Consider the following 23,577-nt stretch of genomic DNA (forward strand, 5'->3'; position numbering starts at 1 on the left):
CCCCTTCAATAAAACCACAATATTTGAAATATCTGGCAGCAAGTTAAATTAAGTGTTTCAAATAAGCATTTAATTTAAATTTAATTAGTCCTTAATTAACATATAAAATCAGCCCTTTTTGAGGTTAAACAAGTATGCAGGAGATTCATCACACTGAAATGCAATTACTGGGGATCAAGTGACATGTTTGTGAAAGTTGCATTTTAATTCAAAGCTATATCTCACAATACGTCCGTGCCTGCCTCTCAGATCCTGACATGCTCAAATTAGCACCTGAAAGAAACAGTCACTGCCAAAGAGACTTTGCAAGTGCAACTCCTCTTGCTTGCTGGCTGTTGATCAAGGGGCAGGGGCGGGGGGAACCAAATAAATAATATTTATTGCCGTTTTCTCAAGGCAGATCTGGAGCAGAAAGGTGCTGAGTGACAGCAGCAAGGAGGAGCAGAGGTCCAGGAGGGTACAAAGCAGAGAGCGCAGCAGACGGGAGGTCCAGGGCAATGGGCTGACAGAGCGACAAATGCCACAGAGAATGGTATTTGGTCACAATCCACCAAAGAAAACCCCCAAACTGGCCCCAGGCTTGAGGGGAGAGAATGCCTGGCTCCTTTTAACCCCTATGCACATGGCCATTCTGTAAGCCACAGGGACTGCAAGGATGGTTTGAGCCATGTACCTGTTTCCCCTAAAGGGTGCACACTCTGCACCAACAGGCACCCTGCCTAAGAAATTACTGGCTTTCAGGTTAGGCTCTTTTTTAAGTACAAAAAAGAAAAAAAAAAAACCAAACCCAAACCTGCTTAGTACCCATGCTTTACAAATTTAAAGAGGTGCCTGCTGGGGAAAAAAAGCAGCCAACTGACAAACTACACAAAAAGGGACAAATTAACTCCAAAAAAATGAGCAGTAGGGAACTGGGCCAAGCCATATAAGTCATGCTTCCCAATGCAAATCTCACAGCTACATCTTCATCCACACACGAGATGGCTTGGCTCCTTTCTGCGGAGGAAGAAAGTGGCTGCCTCAGTCCATAGCTCACAGCCAGAGTAAATAAGGACGGGCTGCCACGTCTGCCTGTAGAAATCTCAACACCTGCACCCACTGGCCTGTCCAGATGGAGATGAACAAGCACATGTTCCCCCACCCAGGCAGCTGGGCGGACAGACAGCTTAGCCCGTCTACTGGCTCAAGGGTGTTTTGCAGATACCCCACACCAGGAGAAAAGGAAAAGGGGCACCTGGGAGGGGCAAAGGGAGGTTACAGCCATCACACCACCCAGGGTGGCAGGACTGGCCAAAAGGAGAGAGAATTTACCCATCTCTTTCCTTGAAGGACAAGTAACCCAAATAATTTGCATCCACACCGTAGGCAGAGGCATAGGCACCACCCGCGGGGCTGATGGGCACGGGCAGGAGAGCCTGAGAGGGAGGGAGGGCACCACCAGGACAAGAAACCCTTCCAACCTGCCCCAGAAAGCTGAACTGGCCCCAGGCTGCACAGCTCAAGCTAAGCCTGTGCTGTCACCCCTCCGCAAGTGGATCAGTCCGAGGGCAGCATTAAGCTCCAACAACTTTCTTATAATGTTTGTGGTGTTGGGAGCCTGGCAGAGCACGGACAAAGCCGCAGGCACTCACTGCCATTGGCATCCATCAGGGCTGTGAGCATGGCCACCCCCCCCCAGCACCACTTGGCCAGGAACAGCCCAGGGGGTGAAGGATAGACCCTTGGTCTCGCTGATGCTTCACAGATGGTGGTCTGCTATAGGGCTGGGGGAGTAAAGGGATTTCAGGACACTTTCATCAAACCAAGCTACATAAAGGAAGCGTTTTGTTTTATGGTGACTCACAGCTGTCATGCAACTCAAAACAAACCAGACTGCTTCATTCCTTGTTAATAAACACATGTATAAAATTATTTTCTCTCTCTTTAGGTTAACTCAAAGTGAAAACACCATTCCAAAATAAGCCACTTCTCAAGAATTCCCTCCTTTCTCTTTGTCTCTGAAGAGACTACAGAGCAAAAGTGGCCTTCTCTTGGTCTCAAACTTCATTCTTCCATAACGTGCCAAATTCCTCATCAGCAACATTCTTATGGACTTCCCTAGGGCCAGCAATTCCCTGGGGCTCTGAGACCCCCAGGGTCAGCAAGCCCTGCGCTCCCTGGGGAGGTGGGGATGCGGGACCTGCGCCATGGGAACACACTGGGGTGCAGCAGGACAGAGAGGACAGCACCAGGTACCAGCAGCCCTGGCTTACACCCTGCACATATTCATTAGCACCATCGTAGCTGCTAATTGGGATGCAATTCCCATCATTGCACCCTGAGGACAGTTTGGATGCTAGCCGAGAAACTCATCCTATTCAACATGGGCTTAAATTCAAGCATATTAAAGACACACCTCAAGTCAAGTAGGAGCCATGGGCTGTACCAAACAGCAGTGGATTTTAAGCGTGTGCTTTGGCACAGCCCTGAATCAGAGTTGTGGTGCTCAGCATTCAAATCCTCACACTGGAAAATGCCACCTTCCTCAAAGGAGGGTCTGCTGACCTGAGAGTCTCACAGTGGGACTTAAGAGCATGTGGGTGTCAGCACAGCACAAACAACATGGGCAGCTCTCCCACGGCTCTTCCCCTGAGCACCACAGTGCGCACCCTGCTCCAAACCCCACCAGGTGCCCCAGGAGTGGGGTAACCTGCTGGGCAGAAGTCCTGGGACTCAGCTGTTTTCTTACCTTGCAGCATGGCAGAGGTGGTGTAGTAGTTAAACGGGACCTTCTTCACCACATACGCATCCGTGTCCAGTGAGGAGAGCTGGTCCCCCACCAGCACAGACTTACCCGTGCCAGCATTGCCCACCAGCATCACCGGGCGCCGGCGCTCCAGGAGCCTGTCCATGAAGTAACGCAGACGGACCGTCTCAGTGGTAGGCACCAGGCAAGCCTGAGAGGGGCATAATGAGCAGATAAGCATCCCCCATCCCTGCCACAACCCCACAGCCACGTTCTGGGGAGAAGGAAAACTGGGAGAGCCAGGAACAAGTGCGGTGACCCCAGTTTCTAGATTGCACTAGGAAGGGAACGATGCACTGTTGCCAGCCATTGAAATCCAACTGCTGTACAGATGAAACCTTGACAGCTGGATGCTGGGAGCAGCAACTGGATCTCCCCACAACATGCATTTTGCTAAAACGGTAACAATTTTTACAAGTCATCTGCTCGCTGTGGCATTTCTAAACGGAAAGAAAAGAATAGCTGGCAAACGCAATTCACTGCCTGCAGAAACTCTTATTTTTTTGTCCAAATCATAAAAACATCTCTATTTTCAGCCAAGCAGAATGACAACATGGTGTCTCAGGGACTTTGCCACTACATTGTCTCACATCCCGCACCCTGGCCACACCAGCTCCTGGGTCCCTGGAGTGGCTCTGAGCCCACCCCTCATGCCCATCACTCATATTTGGGAGATGGAGGATGTGTCTTTGCAGTCAAAGCACAGTAAAGAAGGATGGGTAATGTAGTTATACCTCATAAAGGATGCCATCCTTCTTATGAAGTGCTCGACCTTTAATGAGTCTTCATTGAAATGCCTGTGTACAGCCACTAAAATGCAAGTGCTCCTCCCAGACAAAAAGCATGCAAGGTTCATGTACCTGTAATGGTATTTCTGTATCAAATTCAAACTGGGGAATAAGTTTAGACCAAGGCTCAAACTTCTTCGTTTCCGGATCAATGTAAACATCAAAGACTGTGCCCTGAGAGGGAAACTTGATAGTCTTGAATTCTGTCACCCACCACTTGCTGAACTCCACCCTGTAGTCCACAAGCTGCAAGACAAAAAGTGGAGAAAATATGCTAATCTGGAAAAATTCATTAGTGATGGAGAACGTTATCTATCTCAGTCCACCAGAGTGGGATTAGTCCTTAAAGTATATTCCACAGCATAACAATCTTATCCTTTTTCCTATTATTAAGCCTAATTTTTCATTTTCTTCATTCCTTCTCATCACTCCTATTTATTCACCCAAATAATTCATCCTCTGTGTTGATCACTCTTGGTATGTCTGAGATTAGATAGATGGATCAATTTGAAAAAGAGAAATACGTGCCTATGACTAAACAGACCACTTGATTGATTCTTTGTGCCTACTTCTCCCAACAGACAAGGACACAACATCCGTCTACATTTGTGGTCATGGTTAGTCAAAGCATGCATACTAAAGCCTTTCCCCATAAATCACACCACTCTATTAATACTTAGTTGTTGTCATCTGGCCTCTTTTCAAGCCACAATGTTTTGAGGAAGCAGGACTGCAGACAACAGTGTACTAAAGCATCAGAGAGGGACCGTGCCCCTTTGGCTCTGCTGTGTTTCCATGCTGCCATATCACCCTGGAAGCACTCACTTCCTTCTCTTTCCCCATTATATCCCTCCATGCATGGAGAACATGGAGCATCTGAACTTTTTAAGAGCCAGGGTAACAGTTTTGCTTTAGATGCTGGGTCAGAACTGGCAAAACTCCTCCCCTGCCCTGGGTCTCCTGTATGGCATTGGGCCAGTCACTGTGCCGGAGCATCTTCCCATGCAGACAGCAGGGACTACAGCCTTCTGCCCTGGAGAGAAGTTGGTGGGGGAAGGAGGAGGAAAGTGTTGTTAAAAAGATGCCTGTGAAATACTGCGTGCATAATTGAGACAGTTTTAACAGCACAGATTCTTCCTGGGGCACCTACAGGTCTCTCCTCCCCATAGTGGCAGTGCTTTCCCATTCCAGAAGCCGAGGTGGGACCGCCAGCACACTGCCCACAGGCTGCCCAGCCTCCACCAGGAAACCGGCGTGTGCAGCTGAACTGAACTGAGCATCCTCTGGAAAAATCTCCTGAGCCACCATCCATCAAAAGACCAGAGGCTTTGAAAAAACACGTTATTAGTATCCACGATTTTGCAGTCTCATGCTATTCAGAGAGTCAGAATAACTGTAATTCTCCATTCTCCTGTTGCTTTAACTCCCAGCAGCAGCAGCAGAGTAGCCTGCAGAAGAAGGACACGCATCACTGCTAAAAGCTTTCTCACAAGGGTGCCCTTGCCCTGCAGAGGCAAACCGCCTGCAGCCACACTGTGACAGGCTGCCCACCCACCCAAACCGAGCACTTAAGTGGAGCTGCTCCAGCCCCAGCTCTATTGCCAGAACAGTGTCGAACTCAAACTGCTTCTTTAATAAAAACTCCATATGGATTTCCGCTAATTTCAGAGCCTGGAAATGGCAAATCTATCATCTGTTTTTGTACAGGGGCCCAGCTACCCACCAACAAGCATCAAGTAGCGGGAAGCCTTCCAGACCGTTTCTCCTGACATTTCAGCAGCAAAAGGTCAGCACGAAGGGCACCTTCAATGGAGAGCAATAAACAGATTTTATATTGGATCGTTTTTCATCAGGCTTCCCCTCACTCGGACTGCTGTATCCTCGTGCTCGTCTCTGACATTTACAGAGCATCACAAGCAGTAATGTACAGTCCAGCCTCAAAGTCAAACCTCCCGGAGGGATGCTGAGCCCACACACCAGCCCAGCGCGAGTGTGTGCCACAGCTCCTGCTCCCCAGGGAGCTGGGCAGGCAGCGGAGCCTGCAGGGCCAGGGGCTGACTGCTACGGTGCAGGCAACATGACGTCCATCTGCCACACGACCGCACTCCAGCCACCTTGCTCAAGGATAGACAGACAGTGGCTTGTACTGCTGAAGAAAGGACCAGCAGTGCTTCCCAGGCTTTGTTTTGTTGGGTTTTCTTTTAAATTACCTTGCACTGACAACACAGAGGCTGCGTATTTCCCGGCTGGCACATAGGAAATGGAGGGTTAAGTCCTCCACAAGAACCAAGAAACCTGGTCTTGCACACGTCATTCAGTGGCAAAGAGAAGTGATAGCACCAAGTGAGCACCAAGCTGAGCTTGACATGTGGTGTTTATTGCTTCCTGAAACATCTGCTCCTTGGCATAAAGCAAATGTCTAGCAAACGCTGTTGGTCTGGCAGTGAGACACATGCAAAAAACATGAAGAGACCCCAGCGAGCACTTGAGAAGCCTCCCAGAACAGCAGTGCTTCTCCCTGAGCTGGGGAAGGATCTCTGGTACCAGGTCCATGGAGAGACCTCTCACTAGACCCAAGCCCACTAGAGACCAGATATGGATCCCTGAGCCCCTGGCAGCAATGTCCTGTCACTGGGCAGACCCACACATCAAGATAACATGCTTTTGACTTGGGGATGAGGCATCCCCCTGACCAGGAGATGCAACCACCCAACAGGTTCCTAGCAGGAACTGGGCATAACCAGAGCAAGCAGCTGCAGAATGTGCCGAATGCTCTTCCACCTGCAGGCTTTGCAGCTACTCACATTGCTCCCTGTGCCACTTGCTGAAAACCTGGTATTTAAAATCTAGGTCTTCAGGTGCCACCTGCTCTTAGACACCTCGACAAGTGCCTCAGGTTTCTCCTGCCTGTCTCTGAACCAGTCACATTAAAAATCTCCATCAGTCTGGGAGCTGCAATGCCAGCAGAGGGTGGAAAGCCATCCTGCAAGCACGGGCTTGAAACTGTGGAATGGAGCCAAGGGTGGCCCCGATGTCGGCAGCAGGGCTCTGACACACAGCCCGCTGTCTTCTTGTCCGTTACTACTGTTAACAGCTGGAAGTTGTAATAGAGCAACAGCTTTTCCAATTACTTGGAAACGAAGAGACAGCCCCGCTGTGCCAAGCTGAACCACATGGCCAGAAAACTGGGCAGAACGGGGCATGGGGCTGAAAGAAAATGCTCAGTTCTCTCCTGTGCACAAGATGCTGGGGAGAGACAGAGCATGAGGAGGTCAGAGGCAGCAGTAGAACCCTACTTCCCCCAGGCAAGTCGACAGAGCATGAGGAGGTCAGAGGCAGCAGTAGAACCCTACTTCCCCCAGGCAAGTCTGGAAAAGATCCTTCCCAAGATCCCTGTTGCTCACAAGCTACAGCTCCCACCAAAGCTGCTGTGTTCCAGCCCAGCTGGGACTGTCTGTGTTTCCCCATAGGAGCAGGACCTGAAAGGGGGCTGAATGTGCAGTATCAAGTGCTGACCTCGAGAAAACTGTCTTATAATAATATCACCATGCAACAGATCACAGCCACCTTGCCTAACGCAAGCTGATGGATTCAGAGGCTGAATGCAATCACTCCATAGGAGGGATGTACTGTGGGAAGCAGCACAGAGAGTAGCGCCCCGTCTTCCTTTGACTCTCGGACATGAGCGTACTTTGAACATCAGAGACTCTAGTAGTGAAACACAGGCTGATTAATCCTCCTGGCTCAAGAAGACCTTGGTCTCCAGATTGTGCACTCCAGCACTGCAGTCTTGGCTGTGGACATCCACCCACCAACAGCTTGACTGAGCCCAGCAGCTCATGCCAGAAACTGCCCAAAAGCTGGCTGCCCAGCAGGGAGCTCAAGCCGAGTGCCTACAACCATCCACCTCAACCTCGCCAGCATGCTCCCAGCAAAGAGTGTTTCAAAGAGCTGAGCCACTGTCTGCTTCCACTTCTGTGGAGGCACATAACCCCCAAGGTCCACCCTGCCCTGCTGACCAGCCCTCCTCCTCACGTACTGCTGCCACAGACTGAGGACAGATAATTCTTGGCCGCCACTTTAATAAAAGCCAGTGGTGACACAGCTGGGTTTATGTTACATCGTGCAATGTCTACCTGCGCTGTCAGATGGCTGAAAGATCGCTCCACTGATAAATCCATCTGATAAATCACTCTTAATTTGATCACATTAGGCACATCCACAGGCCTCTCTAAATTAACCTCATGTTTCTCCCCAGTGAAATGTATCTGCACAAGCAAACACCCTTCCACCTTCATCACTTGACCCCTCAGCTGTTCTCCTCGACTGTTACACCCTGGAGAATGAGGTCTTTCACCAAAGAAATTGTTGTGTTCAGGCTTGCAGTTTATTATCACCTATAAGAGAGCCCCAGGAAAACAGCATTACTGACATAGTACTACGTTTTGGAAATTAAAAAGAAAAAAAAAAAAAAAAAGCCCTGTGTAAAAGATGCTGAAGCAGCACCTTACCTCTTACCTGGTCTTGAAACATTGATCCACCAAAGGCCCAGACAGCAGCAAAGACAAAGTAAAGCTCATAAAGCTCCTTGGGACAGTCAGGAGGTGTGTTTTCCTTGGTCAGGAGGCATTCGAGGAGGTAGCACAACATCTGAACCATACTCTGCTCAGGAATGTGAATAATCTTCTTAAATCTAAGGGATGGAAATTGAAAGCATGGGAAATATAACTGGGTCCAGCACCACAGGATAAACAATTGGGTCCAGGTCACGATCCACGAAGGTAAGCCTAGAAATGCTTTTTCGGAGCATTAGCATCCCACTTGTCAGCAGTGCATGTCTTATTCCCAGGTACAGCAATGAAGAGAACACCCATTCTCTCCCTCGGACCTGCCGGCACCAGCACATATACACATAATAACAGTAATCAGAAGTTTCAAGCATTTGAAAACTTTGATCCTCTTGAAAGAAGTAAAATGGAAGACTTGCTACAGGCAATGATTTCCTGCGAGCACGACGAGTTCAAAAGCGGTCAAATAGAGGAGTAATAAAATAAAACCTTTCATCTTGCCATTTTACATTCATTTAAGCTACACTTACAGAATTCCGAACTAATATTGTAGGAGCACTGAAGTCCTCCATAAAGTAATTATGGCTATTTGAAAGGTTGGTTCTACAATTTCTGAATTAAGTAAGCTACCAAAATTCACGGCTCAAGGCTGACTGCAGCTAATCCTGTGGATTTCACAGTCTGACACAATGTTCAGCAAATAGAGTGGGAAATGCCTGACGGACTTTGCTGCCAACAGCTGTAACCTGCTTGGTCACCCAGGGAGCAGCTCCCTACTAAGATGCCTGACTCCCACTTCCAAAGGCCTCTGCCTTCACTAATGCAGCCCCTTCTGACACATCCCCATTGTGCTCAAGAACTCCCGTGCTCAATTGTACGTTGATTTCTTTTATTTTAATGGAAGTGCAACTATGGGAAGCAAGCAGAGGATGGGAGAAGCTCCCTCACCCAAGTGGCCCGTCCTCCCCACAGTATGAGTAAGAGACCTGTCACCCAGGATGATAAGTAAGAACCGCACAACTTCTCTGTGAGCGCTGCTTTGGATTTAACTCAAGCCAAGGAGTACCAGGGCCCTTCCAAATACCCATGTTCTTCATGTTCACTGGATTGGTGTCCAACCATGAAACACGGCCAGGCTGGATGCCCATATAGATTGACTCTAGTTTTGTTCAAATGGATCAGGAAAGAAATTCAAGACAGAGCTACCTGTAAAGCAATCCCACCCTCTCCCACAAACACCAGCTTCCTTCTCATCACCAAGGGGCAGAGAAAGAAGTGGGGAGAGGATAAAAGAGGATCTGCTCTAGTCACCTTCCACACTGCGTACTGAAAAAAGTCCTTCAGCAGTGGTCTGAAATCTGCTCTACCGAAAAATAACTTGCGGAGTGAACTCAGGTCTAGCCTGATACATCAGGAGACCAAAAAGTCTTTCTCTTGAGGATCTCCTGGATTTACTTTCCAAGAGACACAGAACTGACAGAAATAGTACCGGAACAATCAAATCAAAATCCGATGAAAAACAGATCTGACCAACAAAGGATGGGCAGGAGCATCAGCTCCCTTACCTCACCCCACTGTTGCTCTGAGCTTAAGCCAATGATGCTCAGGGCTCTCGGGGCAAGGAGGAGACCAGGCACCCACACCACGTGCGGCACAGCCCCAGCTCAGCCCCGCTGGTCTGAAAGCAGCAGGTGTCCCCCTGCCCTCCCCAGCAGAGATACAATCACTCTTCAGGTGGTACCTTGTTCTGAGGGTGTCCAGGCAGATCGGCAGGTACTTATCGAACAAAATGGTCAGGTTGGCTCTTTCAGACTGGATCTCCCGCCTGTCAATCCAGCTGCTCACCGGGGGATTCCAGCCCAGATCCGATGGGTTGATGTACAGGATCCCTGTAGGGTTTGAGAGAACGTACAGTAAGGACACAGCACAGGCTATTCCTTTCCTCCAGCAGAATTTCTCAGCTACTTTCACACAACTAAAACCCTGTCAAATACAGCTGGGTGCCCCATCACCCATCCCCCTCCTCCTGCCTCACTGCAGGGTAGAAATATTAACAGTGAAGAGACTTAACTCAGGACACCAGGACATTTTTCATGACCCTGCCCCAAATTCAGAACACTGTCTTGCCTAAGTCATGTTACTGCTCCGGGCCCTGTTTCCCCATGTGTAAAACTAGGGGACACCTTCATTCCTTTCTCCTATATTTCATGCACTTCTTCAGAAGATGAGGAGCTCTTTGGGATAGAGACTGTCCCTCTCCATCAAGTCCATGCAGGGCTTCAAACAGGACCGCTCTCTCAGCAGCGCTGAAGCCACGACCACACATCAACAGCCAGACAGCTCTGGGTGTATCTCCAAGATGATGACAGCTTCCCACATGGGTTTTGGGTCAGGATCCTCAGTTTTCCCACGTGTTTCAGGAACATACCCTGTCCACCAAAGGCATCTGTGATCCCCGGTTAGGAACTTTCAAGAGGGACCAAGCTGGCCAACAAAAGACTGGTTAATGGCACTAGATCCTATTTGGTCGACGCAAAATCCCAGTGTGAAGCTCAGGCCAGGACTCACCCGCTCTGGACACTGTTGCTGGGGTGGCGGTGCGCAGGTGGCTGATCTCAAAAACCAGCCGCATTGTTGGGTTCAGAGGGATTCTCTCATTACTTGCCAAGGTCAGCACCTGCATGTGGCAGACAGACAGACTGACTAACGCCTTCCCCAGGAATAGAGATAGAAAGCATTCAGCACTTCACACTAAAGAGTCCGGTTGCTGTCAGCCCAGTTTTCTTCAAGGCAAAGAAGCTGATTTCCAACAGGTAGCAGAACAACCCTTCTCTCTTCCACGACCCAGAATCAACAGCACTCCCTCAGGGTGGGGAGAAAAGGTATAGGATTGTGACTCCACTCTATTTTTTAAAGGGCCTGCAGCTATGATCAGGACATTTGCGGTTGGTTACTCATGAGCTCGACTCTCCAGGAAAGGGAATTTCCAATGAAAACATGCTTTGAGTTATTTTCCTCATGCAGCATTTTCTTTAGGCAATACGGTTTGGCATATCTGAAGAAACACAATGACATTATTCTAGGAGGATTCATTTCAGCATCTGCATTTCTCCTAGGCTGAATCACACCACACAGTCAAGGAATACCTGCTTATTTTACTTATGTTCATTACCTTATTATCATCCATCACCGTATTAAGAGATTCAATCCACATCGGATCAATATCTCCATCTAGTACCATCCACTTGGGACCATCATGTGTGATGTTGGCCAGCTCTCGCATGATTGACGAAAACAGTCCTGGGAGGATGACAGGACCATGTTGATGAACACAGAAGTTGCCACCTGCTCTAATAGTTTTCTCTACAACTTACTAAGAACTAATTAATGCTTTCCTCTTAAGCATTCAAAACGCTATGCATCCGTACATAAATATTACTATATCATGATATGGGTCTAGTCTGCTTTGAAGAAAAAAATCATCAGGTACTACCACTGAAAATGGCCGCAGACCTACACGAGCTTCATTCCTACCGAGAATCATAAGGGATAAGTGAAGAACAGATACTCAGAGGTGAAAGAAGGCACAGATTACACAATGCAGAGAAAACCATCTGAATATACCTTGGAAATTTTCATAAATATTTTTTTTGTGGCTCGAAGTATATCAGGAAAATCAAGATGCATTAAACGCTGGGTCACGGCTTTAGTGAGATTGAGGGGAGAACAAGCACGGAATGACATTGAATGACAGAACAAAATGTCAGTAAAATCAAGGAGACAGAGAGGATACAGTGTCTCAAGGGGAGTAAATAATGAATGTTAAGAAGAGCAAGAAGGCTGGGAATAGAGCAGCAGTACTGCAGAGCAAATGAAAACTCCACAAAACCATCGCTCTCCTCTACATGTGAAAATACCTAGGGAGACGCTGGTCTTCATGAAAAAACATCAGGCAAACATTAAAAAAAAAAAGCCTCTCTTCTGGTGAATTGTGACAAGTGCACTTTTTTTTTTTTGTTCCCCAGGACAAGCTGTTTCTTTGTGATCAAGGTCAGGAACAGCTAGTGGCATTATATGACTGAAGACAAAGCTTAGGCACAACAAATGCAGAACAGCTCACCTGAAAGAGGGATTCAATCCTGATACCGGGTCAGGAAAAGAAAAAAAAAAAAAAAAAAAAAAAGAAAAACAAACCACTACACACTTCACTGGCTCTGCCTTGACTCAGTTCCTCACATGTTGGACACATGCCTTGGAAACCGCTCCAACACCATTAGTATCAGAAATAGCAACTGTCTCAGGGCATCATATACACTGTGACAGCAGCAAAGTGCCTCTCTCTTAACCTTGTGCATCTACACCAGAGCAGTCTTGGGATTTAAATTTTGGTTTTACAAAGAACACTTTTAGGATCCCCTTGTGGCACCCTTTTACCAGCAAACACGTACAACCTTTTCAATTCTTGATAATGGAAGGAGTAACAGGATGGGAACAGAAGAGGCAAAGGGGCTGGTCCATAAGGGAACACCTCACCTCTTGTTGGGTTGTGATGAAGATTGCCTGGCTGGACTTTGACAACAAGAAACAAAGTTTTCAGGAATGCTTAATGCAAAAATTATCTGCCTTGAAACCCCTGGAAACATCACAGGCTAGAAACTGCAGGAGAGCCACCTGTAAAACGTCCCTCCTGCTGTTCAGTGCCACCCACACTGCTCGATCTGCAGTCACTGCTGCAGCCAGCTGCAAAGTTCAGGCTGTATCCCACACTTCCCGCTGTCACTTTGATTTAGGGTCCCTAATTACAATTAAAAAGAAGTTAACCCTGGCACTGCAGCAAAGCAAAGGGTCACGAGAAGCCTATGGCAGGGGCCAGGGGAGGTGGGTGGCAACTCATCTCCTGGTGAACTTTTGGCCAAGGATGATTTATGGAAGCGTCTTCCCTTACCTCCCACACACCTCCCAAACCAACCACACACGTAAATCAAAGCTGGCTTTACATATTAGTCACAACTGAACATTTTTCACTCCAGATTGCTGTAATCTTTCAGCAAGTTTTAAATGCTCATCTTATTTTTCCTCAGGAGCAATCAGGATCAACAGACTGGCAAATGCTGGTGTACTACAGAGATCGGGCAGCAACATGAAGTGGAAAAACACCACTTCTAGGCTGCTGTGTGTGTGCTACCAGCTATGGAAACCTGGGGATGCCACATTATGGGGGCTCCAGCACACCCCCCATAGGGCAGGAGGGAACGGTCTTCCATCACCAGTTCAACCAACCCAGAAAAACTGCCTGCCCCCTTTCAGAACTGGTAAGTACTTGTACTAATGAATATGATAATTATTCTTATGGCAATAGGATAAAGCAGGTTTACGCTAAACATCCCATTTGATGATCAAAAAGCTACAGCATCCTATGTAGCCTTTCAAAGCCAGCCTCTCACATGGCTGTGAGCAGCAGACAAGCGCCTGGGCTTTCAGACCCGCATACAAAGAAGCAGCCATCCTGCTGCCACTCAGGAGATTCATTAAAAACATCCTTCTTTATCTATAGATTCAAGCATGAAGAGACATTTACCATCTTTCCATTCTCTTGTTGCTGGGTTAATGATGCCAAAAAGCTCATCATTGGTGACTGCCTTGGGGTTGAGGTCTGTCCAGACAGGACGTCGCTTCATTATCTGGTAAGTCCTGTTCAAGGATCTCATGACCTGAGACTTGCCTGTGCCTGCGTTACCCACCACGAAGACAGAGTGCCGGACTGTCAGCAGCTCCTCCAGCTGCACTACCTGAGAAAAAAACACACCCAGATTTTAGACAAACATTCCAAACTGAAGTTCAGATCTACAAAATCACTCCCATTGGGTGTCATCTATAAAGATGCAACCCAGAGACACAAATGGACGTGACTGTGAGTTAGGTCTAGCCACTCTGACCATGATGGGTGAAATCCTCAGCCTGCAGACAAACCTCCAGCACCATTTACTTCTGACAGCCATCAGTGATGAGGCTTTGTTCTCTAAGGGCCACACTTTCATGAGCCTTCAGGACTTAGCCTCTTTGTAACCTCAGGGACCGAGGCAGTGCTGGCTTTAGGGGCAGGTGCAGCTGCACCAGACCCAGCACAGCTGACTGTCCTTCATCAGGGTCTGCCTACGAGGGGAATATTGTGCAGAGTCCTCTTTGTAGAAGCAAGGATGGTTGAGAAAACCCAAAGGATTTGATGGTGGTGCAGATACAGCAGATCTCATGATCTTACTTTGAGCACAAAGTTGTCCTCAGCCTGCAGCCGGAGGTCTAGCACAGCCTGCCTCACAAATGACTCAAAATTCAGGTCACGCTTCCGAGGCACATCCAGTGCAGGGAAAAGATCTCCAATCAGCCCCATAAACACCGGCACATCATCAGTCACAATCTTGGGGATGTTAAAGTCACGAAGCGAGCGCATCAGAACCTGGTCTTCAGGTCGCTCTGGGTCATCTCGCTTGAGGGAGCCAGCAACAACTAGCACTGACTTGATTGCACGCAAGCCCCAGTCATAGTGATCCTACACGGGGAAGGAAAGGAGAAAAAAAAAAAAAAAAAGAAACACAAAAAGAGGAGGGATGAATTTATGCTTAGATAGTACGTCACCATGTATGAACTAGCAGCTCCAAACTGCCAGAAAGGTCAGCAATGGAAATACATCCAAACCTGTTACTGGCATTGTGGCCAAGACCTCCATCAGGCTGAGTTACCCGATTTCCATTTCAGTAGGTGAAATGCCCATCAGGGACAATACTAAAGAGTCACACAATTCAGCTGTTCATAACACCATGTGGGCTCAGAGTTGGCAGTAAGACAGCCGTAGGACTTGCACCCCAGAGACCTGAGCAATTTTTTTTCACCTAAATCATGAAGCAGCTAAAGCAAGGCCAGCCAGACCCCTGGGTCTGCAGGAGTTACCAAGGTGAAGGATGTTAGTCTGTTACGATGCCCCACATAGCCGCCTCTTCATCCTGCCCATCACAAGATTACCAGGCATGTCTGGCCCCAGAGGCAGTCCGCCAAGCAGAGGCCAGTAAGGACACTGCTGATGAACAATCACAAAGGGGCATGAGAGGAACTCTCAAGCCAACAAGACACTCTTTATATTCCTGCTCTGTTAAGACCCCTCAGAGCACAGCTCAACAGCTAACCGCTTTGTGTGCGAGGCCACAGCTTCCACCAAGACCTCCAAGACACAGCACAGAGTTTCTGTGACAAGGCACATCCTGCCCAGCCTCACGCTGGCACAGCCAGCATCAGGGTTTTCACCTGGAGTCCTGATTGAACTCTTCTCTGGACTCAGCTTTGATCTATGTAAATGTTGACAAGGAAAAAACCGATTAATTAAAGCTTTGCACTGGAAGTGACCCTACTTAGCCAACACCTGACACGGCAGGGAACTCTTAGGCTGAGCTCAGAGAAGGGCAGACATTAAACCCCTTGCAGGCAGGGGAATCAATAGGAACCAAGAGACTAGAAAGCAAAGAGTCACTGAATACTACCCCAAACATGCTGTCATTTAAGCCCATTGAAAAACCTCTCCCATTAACACAGCCAGTCAAGTGCTTTTGTCCCTGCAGGTCCTCCAGTAAAGCCGTTTGACAATTTCATCACTGATGATCACAAACCTTGTCTTCTCTCAGCAGCTAGCACAAACACAGTCATTAAAGAAAAGCTTTGAAGCTTTAGCCACAGAGGTGAGCGGCAGCGTGCCACATTCCTGCTGATGTTGGAGATCAACAGGTGTCACTTGCACCCTCCAGCCACAGGAGCGGGCATCTCCCAGTGGGTCACTGCACCCTCCAGCCACAGAAGCGGGCATCTCCCAGTGGGTCACTGCACCCTCCAGCCACAGAAGCGGGCATCTCCCAGTGGGTCACTGCACCCTCCAGCCACAGAAGCGGGCATCTCCCAGTGGGTCACTGCACCCTCCAGCCACAGAAGCAGGCATCTCCCAGTGGGTCGCTGCACCCTCCAGCCACAGAAGCAGGCATCTCCCAGTGGGTCACTGCACCCTCCAGCCACAGGAGCGGGCATCTCCCAGTGGGTCACTGCACCCTCCAGCCACAGAAGCGGGCATCTCCCAGTGGGTCACTGCACCCTCCAGCCACAGAAGCAGGCATCTCCCAGTGGGTCACTGCACCCTCCAGCCACAGGAGCGGGCATCTCCCAGTGGGTCGCTGCACCCTCCAGCCACAGAAGCAGGCATCTCCCAGTGGGTCGCTGCACCCTCCAGCCACAGAAGCAGGCATCTCCCAGTGGGTCACTGCACCCTCCAGCCACAGGAGCGGGCATCTCCCAGTGGGTCACTGCACCCTCCAGCCACAGAAGCAGGCATCTCCCAGTGGGTCACTGCACCCTCCAGCCACAGAAGCAGGCATCTCCCAGTGGGTCACTGCACCCTCCAGCCACAGGAGCGGGCATCTCCCAGTGGGTCACTGCACCCTCCAGCCACAGGAACAGGCATCTCCCACCCAGCCTGACGCTGGGTTGCTGCACCCTGCAGCCACAGAAGCGGGCTCACCTGCTGGGACAGGAGCTCTCTGCAGAGCCGGTACAGAGCAATGAACTTCCTGGCTAACGCTCGGGCCTCGATGAACCCCTCGGCCACCAACATGATCTCACAGATCAGCTCAAAGTCTGGCACAACCATCGCACATGGCCTGAAAAGACAGGCAGGAAAGGATTGCAGAACAAATATTTCTTGACTACAGGTCCTAGAGGCAGTGGGTTTGCAGCTTTGTCTTCCAGGTCTCCTCCAGTGAGCCAGGTCACATGCTGCCTTTCCCATTGCCAGGGACATTGCTCCTTCGCCCTGCCAGTGCCTTCCCAGACCCAGGCTTGTTGCACAACACTGAAACTATCTGCTAATCCCCAGTGCAAGGGAATTCCCCCAGGAAATGAAGTCAAGCCTGGATGTTCCAAAAGGCAACTTCTGCCAGACTTGCGACACAGGTCACGAGCCATGACCTGGACTCACCTGAAGAGAGCTTTTAGATTCTCAGGTAGCTCGGTTCGCCCTGCATAACCAGGGTTCATGGTAATGAAAATGCCTACTGAGGGAACTAAATTAATGTCTTCTCCAAGAAAATTGAAGGATTTCTTCTTTTCTCGTATTGCATCCTGCACACTTTTCACCTAGGAAGAAAGACAGTGTTACAGCATTGGTGTTCAGCTACGAAAAACACACCAGCCAGCAGTGCTGCCCTCCTTGCGCTTGGCCCCATGATGACTGGGGCTTATTGCTGTTTTGTTTTGTTTTTTTTTTTTTACTGACCACACTAAGCTCTCTACACTGTTTGGAGTAAATCTGTGTGGCAATAAATATCAGTCTCCCATCACAAGCAAACTCTGACAAGGCTGAAAAGAGAGCTGAAAAGACAGGACAGGCAAAGTGCAGAGGAGTGGCAAGAATTCACTCCATCTCCCCGTAAGACAATGATGGACACGGGTGACGAAGAGCAGCTCAGAAAGAAACACTTCCAAAGCTGTTTGCATCTCACCTTAGCTTCTGACATCACCTGTGGGACACCTTTCAACACACCTCACAGCAAGAACACCACCAAAGCCTAAATCACCTCTTTCCCAGCCTAGCAGGAGACCAGACACCTGGGATAGGATGCAGGGTTCCCCAGGCATCCACAACACAACCAGCACCCAAATGCAGCCCCAAGAGCCCCACACAGTACTGGCCCCTGACTCCCTCCACTCACCCTCATATCTCCCCACACACTGCTGCTCTTCTTGACAGCCCCAGCCCTGTTCCTTGAGCAGGCCCAGAAAAGGAGCAGCATTTCCCAGTGAACTTGCCCTCAGCTCAATTGCAAGCTGATCACTTGATATTGCTTTTAAAGATTTTGAGACATCAGATGCTTAGTTTAACACCAAAATGACAAAACCACAAAAACTTACAGCAGAAGGTCTAAAACCTCCCCTGACAGCTTCACTCACTAATATTGCATTGTCTTTTATATTTGCCTGATTGCAGCTTTGTTGTTCTCATTTCACACCTTCCAAGGAGAGCAAGTTTATTAAAGCTAGAGCCTCTTCTTGCAAACAGCACTTGAGTGAGGGAGAAATCTCTCTATATTCACTACTCTAACCTTACTGCTGTTTGCCATCTTAAAGTTAAGCAATTAATCGAATTTTGCTCTGGAAGGAACCATATCGACATTAGCTGCATGACTAAGACAGCCAATTAAACATCACCATGGTTACACTCCTAATAGCAGCCAGGAGACATGATGATGGAATGACAGCCGTGCTGCTTTCTTCAGATGCCGCGCTCCAGCCAGGAGCGAGGGAATCATTAGCAGTTGAGTCATCTCTGGGCTTCTTTTGTTCAGCTTCCCTTTTTATTTTAAGATCCTCAAAAACTTTTTTCAATGACAACTTTAAACTAGAACCTGATGGAAGAGAAATTGAGAGGGAACGATACATAAACCCCTGTACCTGCCTGGGGCTTCTTTGGGATATAACGTAAGGTACCAATTATGAGTGAAAGAGAGATGAGAAGAGTGAGGAGTTCATGGAGGGGTTCAGAACAACATCTTTGCCTGAAACATTTACAAAAGTGTAGAAACTTAGGGGCTCTAGATCTTTCTTTCTGCAATACCAAATCCAAAAGGGGTTCTAGAAAGAATGCAGCATCTCAGTCAGACTATAGGATCTTAAAACCTGCACTCAGCTGACACTTGGGTCCAGAAGAACTTAGATACTTCAGCACCTCAATTTTCAGCACTGAAGTCCCCCAAGGCTCAAAAACTTTCAGTTCTGCCCATGTCAGAGCTGTCTCCATCTGGACAATGCAGTTGTGCACCCTCCCTCTGCTCGAACTCCCCCAGGAGCCGGATGTATCTGGCATTTTCAGAGGATACCGATGAGATTTAGCATCTGGACAACACCCCGACACAGCTCTCCTTCAAAGCAAGGGCCAGAAGCAGTAGCAGGGACTGCCTCCATCCTGCTGCCCTGTGGTTATGCCCGGGCTGCCCCAGATTTCAGCCCCTGCCAGGAGGGATTCACACCCGCTGCACTTGCCCTGGCTGCCCCTCACCACCCACCAGGCAGGGTACAGAGCGGAGCGTTCTCCTCCTGCGATCCCTCCTTCTCTGTAAAACCCGGCCAGATTTCCCCATGAGCCAGTAAGAAGCAGCGAAGGAGGCAGCAAAGTGCCAGATTATGTATAAGCACAAGAGAAAAGGACTCTCTAGCACGGTGGGGAGGGCAGGGTCCCTTCCAGCCCCTCCCCAAGGACTGTGGCTGTGCTTCACACAGGACTCGCCAATAAAATGCACCGAACGGTTAAACTACGGAGGAGACGAGCAATCTTTCTACAGGGAAAAGACCTACACAGAGCTGGACACAGCCCAAAGAGCTCTCTCCTAGCTTTAATCCCACGCTGCCAGGATACCCTAGGCAGGCACACAAGCAAGGGCTGCAGATCTGCCACAGGTTCCAGTTACAAAGTGTCACCCAGCTGACACCAAACACCGCACTGCGCCTGCAGGGCTGCATGCATTCCTCCGGGGAATGATGCCACACAGCCAGGAACACCCACCAAAGCCAGTTCACAGAGCTCTCATCACAGACCCCAGAATTAAATCTACAGCCGTATGAAAAGGGAAAGGAGGAAAGAACACTGCAGTGTCTCGGTGACAGGTTAAGCATTAAGAAAATTCATCTTGAATGTATTCCTATTTGTTGAATAGGACACACAACCTGTGCCTGACTGGAGGCAGTAAGTAACCCCCAAAAGTCCAGCGGGCCATGAACCTGCCCCAAACACCCCCCTTCCCCTCCCTGACGGTGACTCCCTCCATGGCAGGCTGAGTCACCATCCATCAAGGCAGCTCCTCCCTAAAATGATACCCTGCAATTATCTCACGGTGTATTAATGACATCAGTGTCATCCCCAGGAGGAACAGGTACAAACCCATGGTGTTTACTGATCCGGGAAGAGATGCTATAAATAATTGCCTCAATACAAATGCTGTAACTGGGGGAAGAAAAGAAGTGACAGAAATGTTTGCAGCACATCACTGCTACATTTTGTCAGCACTGTGGTATTCATGTGATTAATCTAGGGATATAATCCCTCACCTGCCTACACATGGAACTGAAAGCAGCACCATGCACTTTCCATATTTACCCTTACTCCAAAGCCTGCAGCACGGCTCTGCCTTGTTTGTATTTATTCACAAGCGTTTCTCCACTTACCTGTACGGCGACCACAGAAAGGACCTCAACTGAGATCCTGTTAAATTCATCAAAACAGCCCCAGGCTCCCGTCTGGGAAAGGCCTTTGTAAATATTCCCACAAGACTGGAAAAAAAAAGAATTACAAGGGTGAAATCACAAATGGAATCAACTCCAGCAAAAAATGGATTTTATTTCCCAGCCCGTTTATTTATAGGAATTTACAGTCTATTGTGGGTATTTAGAAAAGTGCATGGAAACAGCAGGCACAACTCAATTATAATATTTATAGCTCTGCACAGTTTGCCACTTGATCTGCTAATTGCACTTTCTCGATATATCTGTGCACTACTTTCATTTAAAGGTCACCTGTGCTGAATTACTGATGGCTCCGCTTCCTGGGAGAGCCCATAAGCTGAATAAAATATGATCCCAGGCTACCAAAAGCACTGCACTGTGCCAGACTGGCAGAGCAAGGCTCAGCTTAACGATTCAGTGCTCTGCCACAGCTGAAACTTCAGCCTGTTCTGGCTTTATTCTGGGAGAGGATCCTGAGAAAACCAGGACGGGTCTCTTCTCGTGCCAGGGCCTGCCAGCCGGCAAGCATGCCAAACAAAACCTGCCAGGGTCGAAGTATCAGCCTCTGTCTCAACTGAACAGGCCAAAAGTTTTGAAGCATTCCACACGGAATTAACTCCAGAAGGGAAGAGAAAGGCGTAAGGAGGCAGAGAGCACAGTTTGGGTCTCCGCCTCCTGAAGAGCCTTGCACAAGTCTTAGAGAAGAAAAGGGCGGAGGAGAAAAAGGTGTTTGGCAGGAAGGAACTTAGCAGGGATTTGAGGAGAGGTGATGGACCAGAGGATCTCAGCTGGATTGCTCTCATCCTTCAGGTTTCATCAGGCCCTGAGTGTTTCCATCCCCACGTGATGGCACTGCAGCTGAGGGGGGAGTAGTACCTTGTAGTCCATCTGCTCGGAACAGTTAAACACATACACCATGATGCCCAGGGCTCGTCCCAAATCTTTCGTAGTCTCAGTCTTGCCAGTGCCTGCGGGGCCCGCTGGTGCTCCACTCATGGTCAGGTGCAGTGATTGGGTCAGGGTGATGTAACATCTTCCCCAGTGCAAGACGAAGGAAGAAAAAGGAAAAAGTGAGACCTGGTCCGACAGGTCACTTGGGCTGCAGAGAAATGGCACTAGGGCAAGGCACTGGGGAGAACCTTTCTTCTGGAAAGATGTACATGAGCAGGGTGCATGCCAAAGCTGAAGGTCCTCTTGGGTGTTAATTACCACCTCTGCCCAGCTGTGCTTTTTCTAAGAGACACCCATCTTCCACCAAGGTCTGCCCAACCTCCTCACATCCAGGTTGTGCTTTCTTTGGATCCTCATACCACTCATTGATATTGGGCATGTCCCAGACAGTATGAGAAAAGGCTGGCTTTTCTGAAAGACCCCCCCTCTTGCTTCCCACTGCTTTTCAGCCCAAAGGATCCCATTCTCTATCACTAACTGAAACCTGCTCAGGTGGACTGTGACTGATGCCACTCAGCGCTGCAGCAAGCCCCAAAGCTTCTCTGTCATGTTGATGATGCCCAGGGAGGTGCCCACATATGCAAGGAGTATAGCCACCCACAAGCCACAGAGCTGTAGTCAATATGGCCAACAAAACCTGATAAAGAACAGGGACTTGGCTCAGCTGACTAGAGCCACCCAAGATTCTCCTGGCTACTGAAATGTCACATAGCATGGAAAGATGTGACAAGAGATCCACAGGAGACTTGCATGCTTCTGAATTGGCAGCTGGAAGCCAGCAGGGACAACACAGCATCTCAAGTCACCCCAGGTGTCTCCATTGAGACCACTGAACCAAGTGGTAGATGTCTACTTCAAGACAGGATTTTTCTAGACTCACCAGCTCTATAGGGTGCAGACAGCTTGTGCGCAGGCAGACACCAGCAAGCGAGCACCTTAACCTGTGAGCTGAATCCCACCCTGGGATCCGAGGCACAGGTACCCCAGAGGGTAACACCATCAAATCACAAACCAGGTGACAGATAGAGCTCAGCCACCAGATTGCTGGGACACAGAGCAAGAACAAGAGGGATACAGGTGTCCAAACTAAATCCATCTTTGCTTGGCAGCTCTTTCTCTAACTGTGTGGCAAAGCCCAGCTATGATGGTGTTTCCCAGGGACCTACCTGTCGGTCAGCGGAGTGATCACAAGCCGAGGGGTATTGCCAAGGTATTCGTAGGAGTACAGGAACTGAGCATCACAGATGTTGGCAAAGCAGTGACGTTCCTCATCCGACCATCTGTGCCGGAGCTGTGACAGCCAAGTGAACGCCTGGGCACTGTCCACCTGCAACACACCCACAAGCACCATCACGGGAAGGCCAGGGATGGTGACTGCAATGAAGTCTGCATCAGGGACAGACTGGTCCTCACTCCAAAGGCAGGTGGCTGTAGGAAGGGAACCTCCCTGCAATGTGGCGAGAAACGTCACCTCCCCACCTCCCATCAGTAGAGGGCAAGAACCAAATTAGTAACCACCACGGTGGGAGAGAAAAAAGTGAGGACCAAAGTGCAGCACAAAAAGACTCCTGAAGAGGAGCTTTAAGAAGCTGTGAAGAGGCTTTTATAATCCAAACAGCGGAGGAGAAGGAGCAGAGGCTGACTAGACAGGGAAGGGGTCACACACAGCAGCAGGCAAACAGGCTGGGGACAGGGGGACAAGGATGGCCATGGCCAGCATGCTCTGCATGCCCAGTGGCAGGCCCAGCAGGTGGACTGCCTTCACCACAACCCAGGCAAGGCACCAGCTAACCCAGCGGGGTGTTGAAGCCAGAAACCCTGCGAGCAGCCTGGCTGCCTCCGAGGGGACACAGATGAGGGCAACCAAGCACACTCAGGGCACCTTCCCACCCATCCCTAGGGCTGGACACTTGACAGGGCATCAAGGACAGGGGTCTGGTGTGGAAGAGGTGTACAGAAGGGAGTCCAAAGGGGGTCCCTGTGGCCCCACACCAGACCAAGGAGGCTTTAAAAGGAAAGCCCAAATGCATTCTCTTATTTTCTGAAGATGTAACTGAGACTGCATCCAGCAGCCTCCCAGCACAACATCATCACCCACCAGCACATGCCTTGGCAACAAGACCCAGGGCCACCCCCTGACTTCTGATGTGAACGCAGCAAGTACAAGTAGCCCCGCGGTGTT

General features: G+C 49.2%; 1 protein-coding gene across 1 annotated transcript in view; it reads right to left on the reverse strand.

Annotated features, from left to right (window-relative positions):
* DNAH9 (dynein axonemal heavy chain 9) overlaps positions 1-23,577 on the reverse strand; it is a 186,680-nt gene that overhangs the window by 123,967 nt on the left and 39,136 nt on the right. The window contains exons 26-38 of the mRNA XM_055723493.1: positions 22,562-22,722; positions 21,321-21,477; positions 20,388-20,492; positions 17,149-17,306; positions 16,693-16,831; positions 14,401-14,688; positions 13,720-13,930; positions 11,314-11,441; positions 10,710-10,818; positions 9,883-10,030; positions 8,092-8,266; positions 3,646-3,819; positions 2,729-2,936 (exon numbers count right to left, since the gene is read on the reverse strand). Of these exons, the coding sequence (XP_055579468.1) occupies positions 2,729-2,936; positions 3,646-3,819; positions 8,092-8,266; positions 9,883-10,030; positions 10,710-10,818; positions 11,314-11,441; positions 13,720-13,930; positions 14,401-14,688; positions 16,693-16,831; positions 17,149-17,306; positions 20,388-20,492; positions 21,321-21,477; positions 22,562-22,722 (2,161 nt within the window). The remainder of the gene's footprint in view (positions 1-2,728; positions 2,937-3,645; positions 3,820-8,091; positions 8,267-9,882; positions 10,031-10,709; positions 10,819-11,313; positions 11,442-13,719; positions 13,931-14,400; positions 14,689-16,692; positions 16,832-17,148; positions 17,307-20,387; positions 20,493-21,320; positions 21,478-22,561; positions 22,723-23,577) is intronic.

Source organism: Falco cherrug, chromosome 1 (genome assembly GCF_023634085.1).
Source record: "Falco cherrug isolate bFalChe1 chromosome 1, bFalChe1.pri, whole genome shotgun sequence".
In the NCBI taxonomy this organism is placed as follows: Eukaryota; Metazoa; Chordata; class Aves; order Falconiformes; family Falconidae; genus Falco; species Falco cherrug.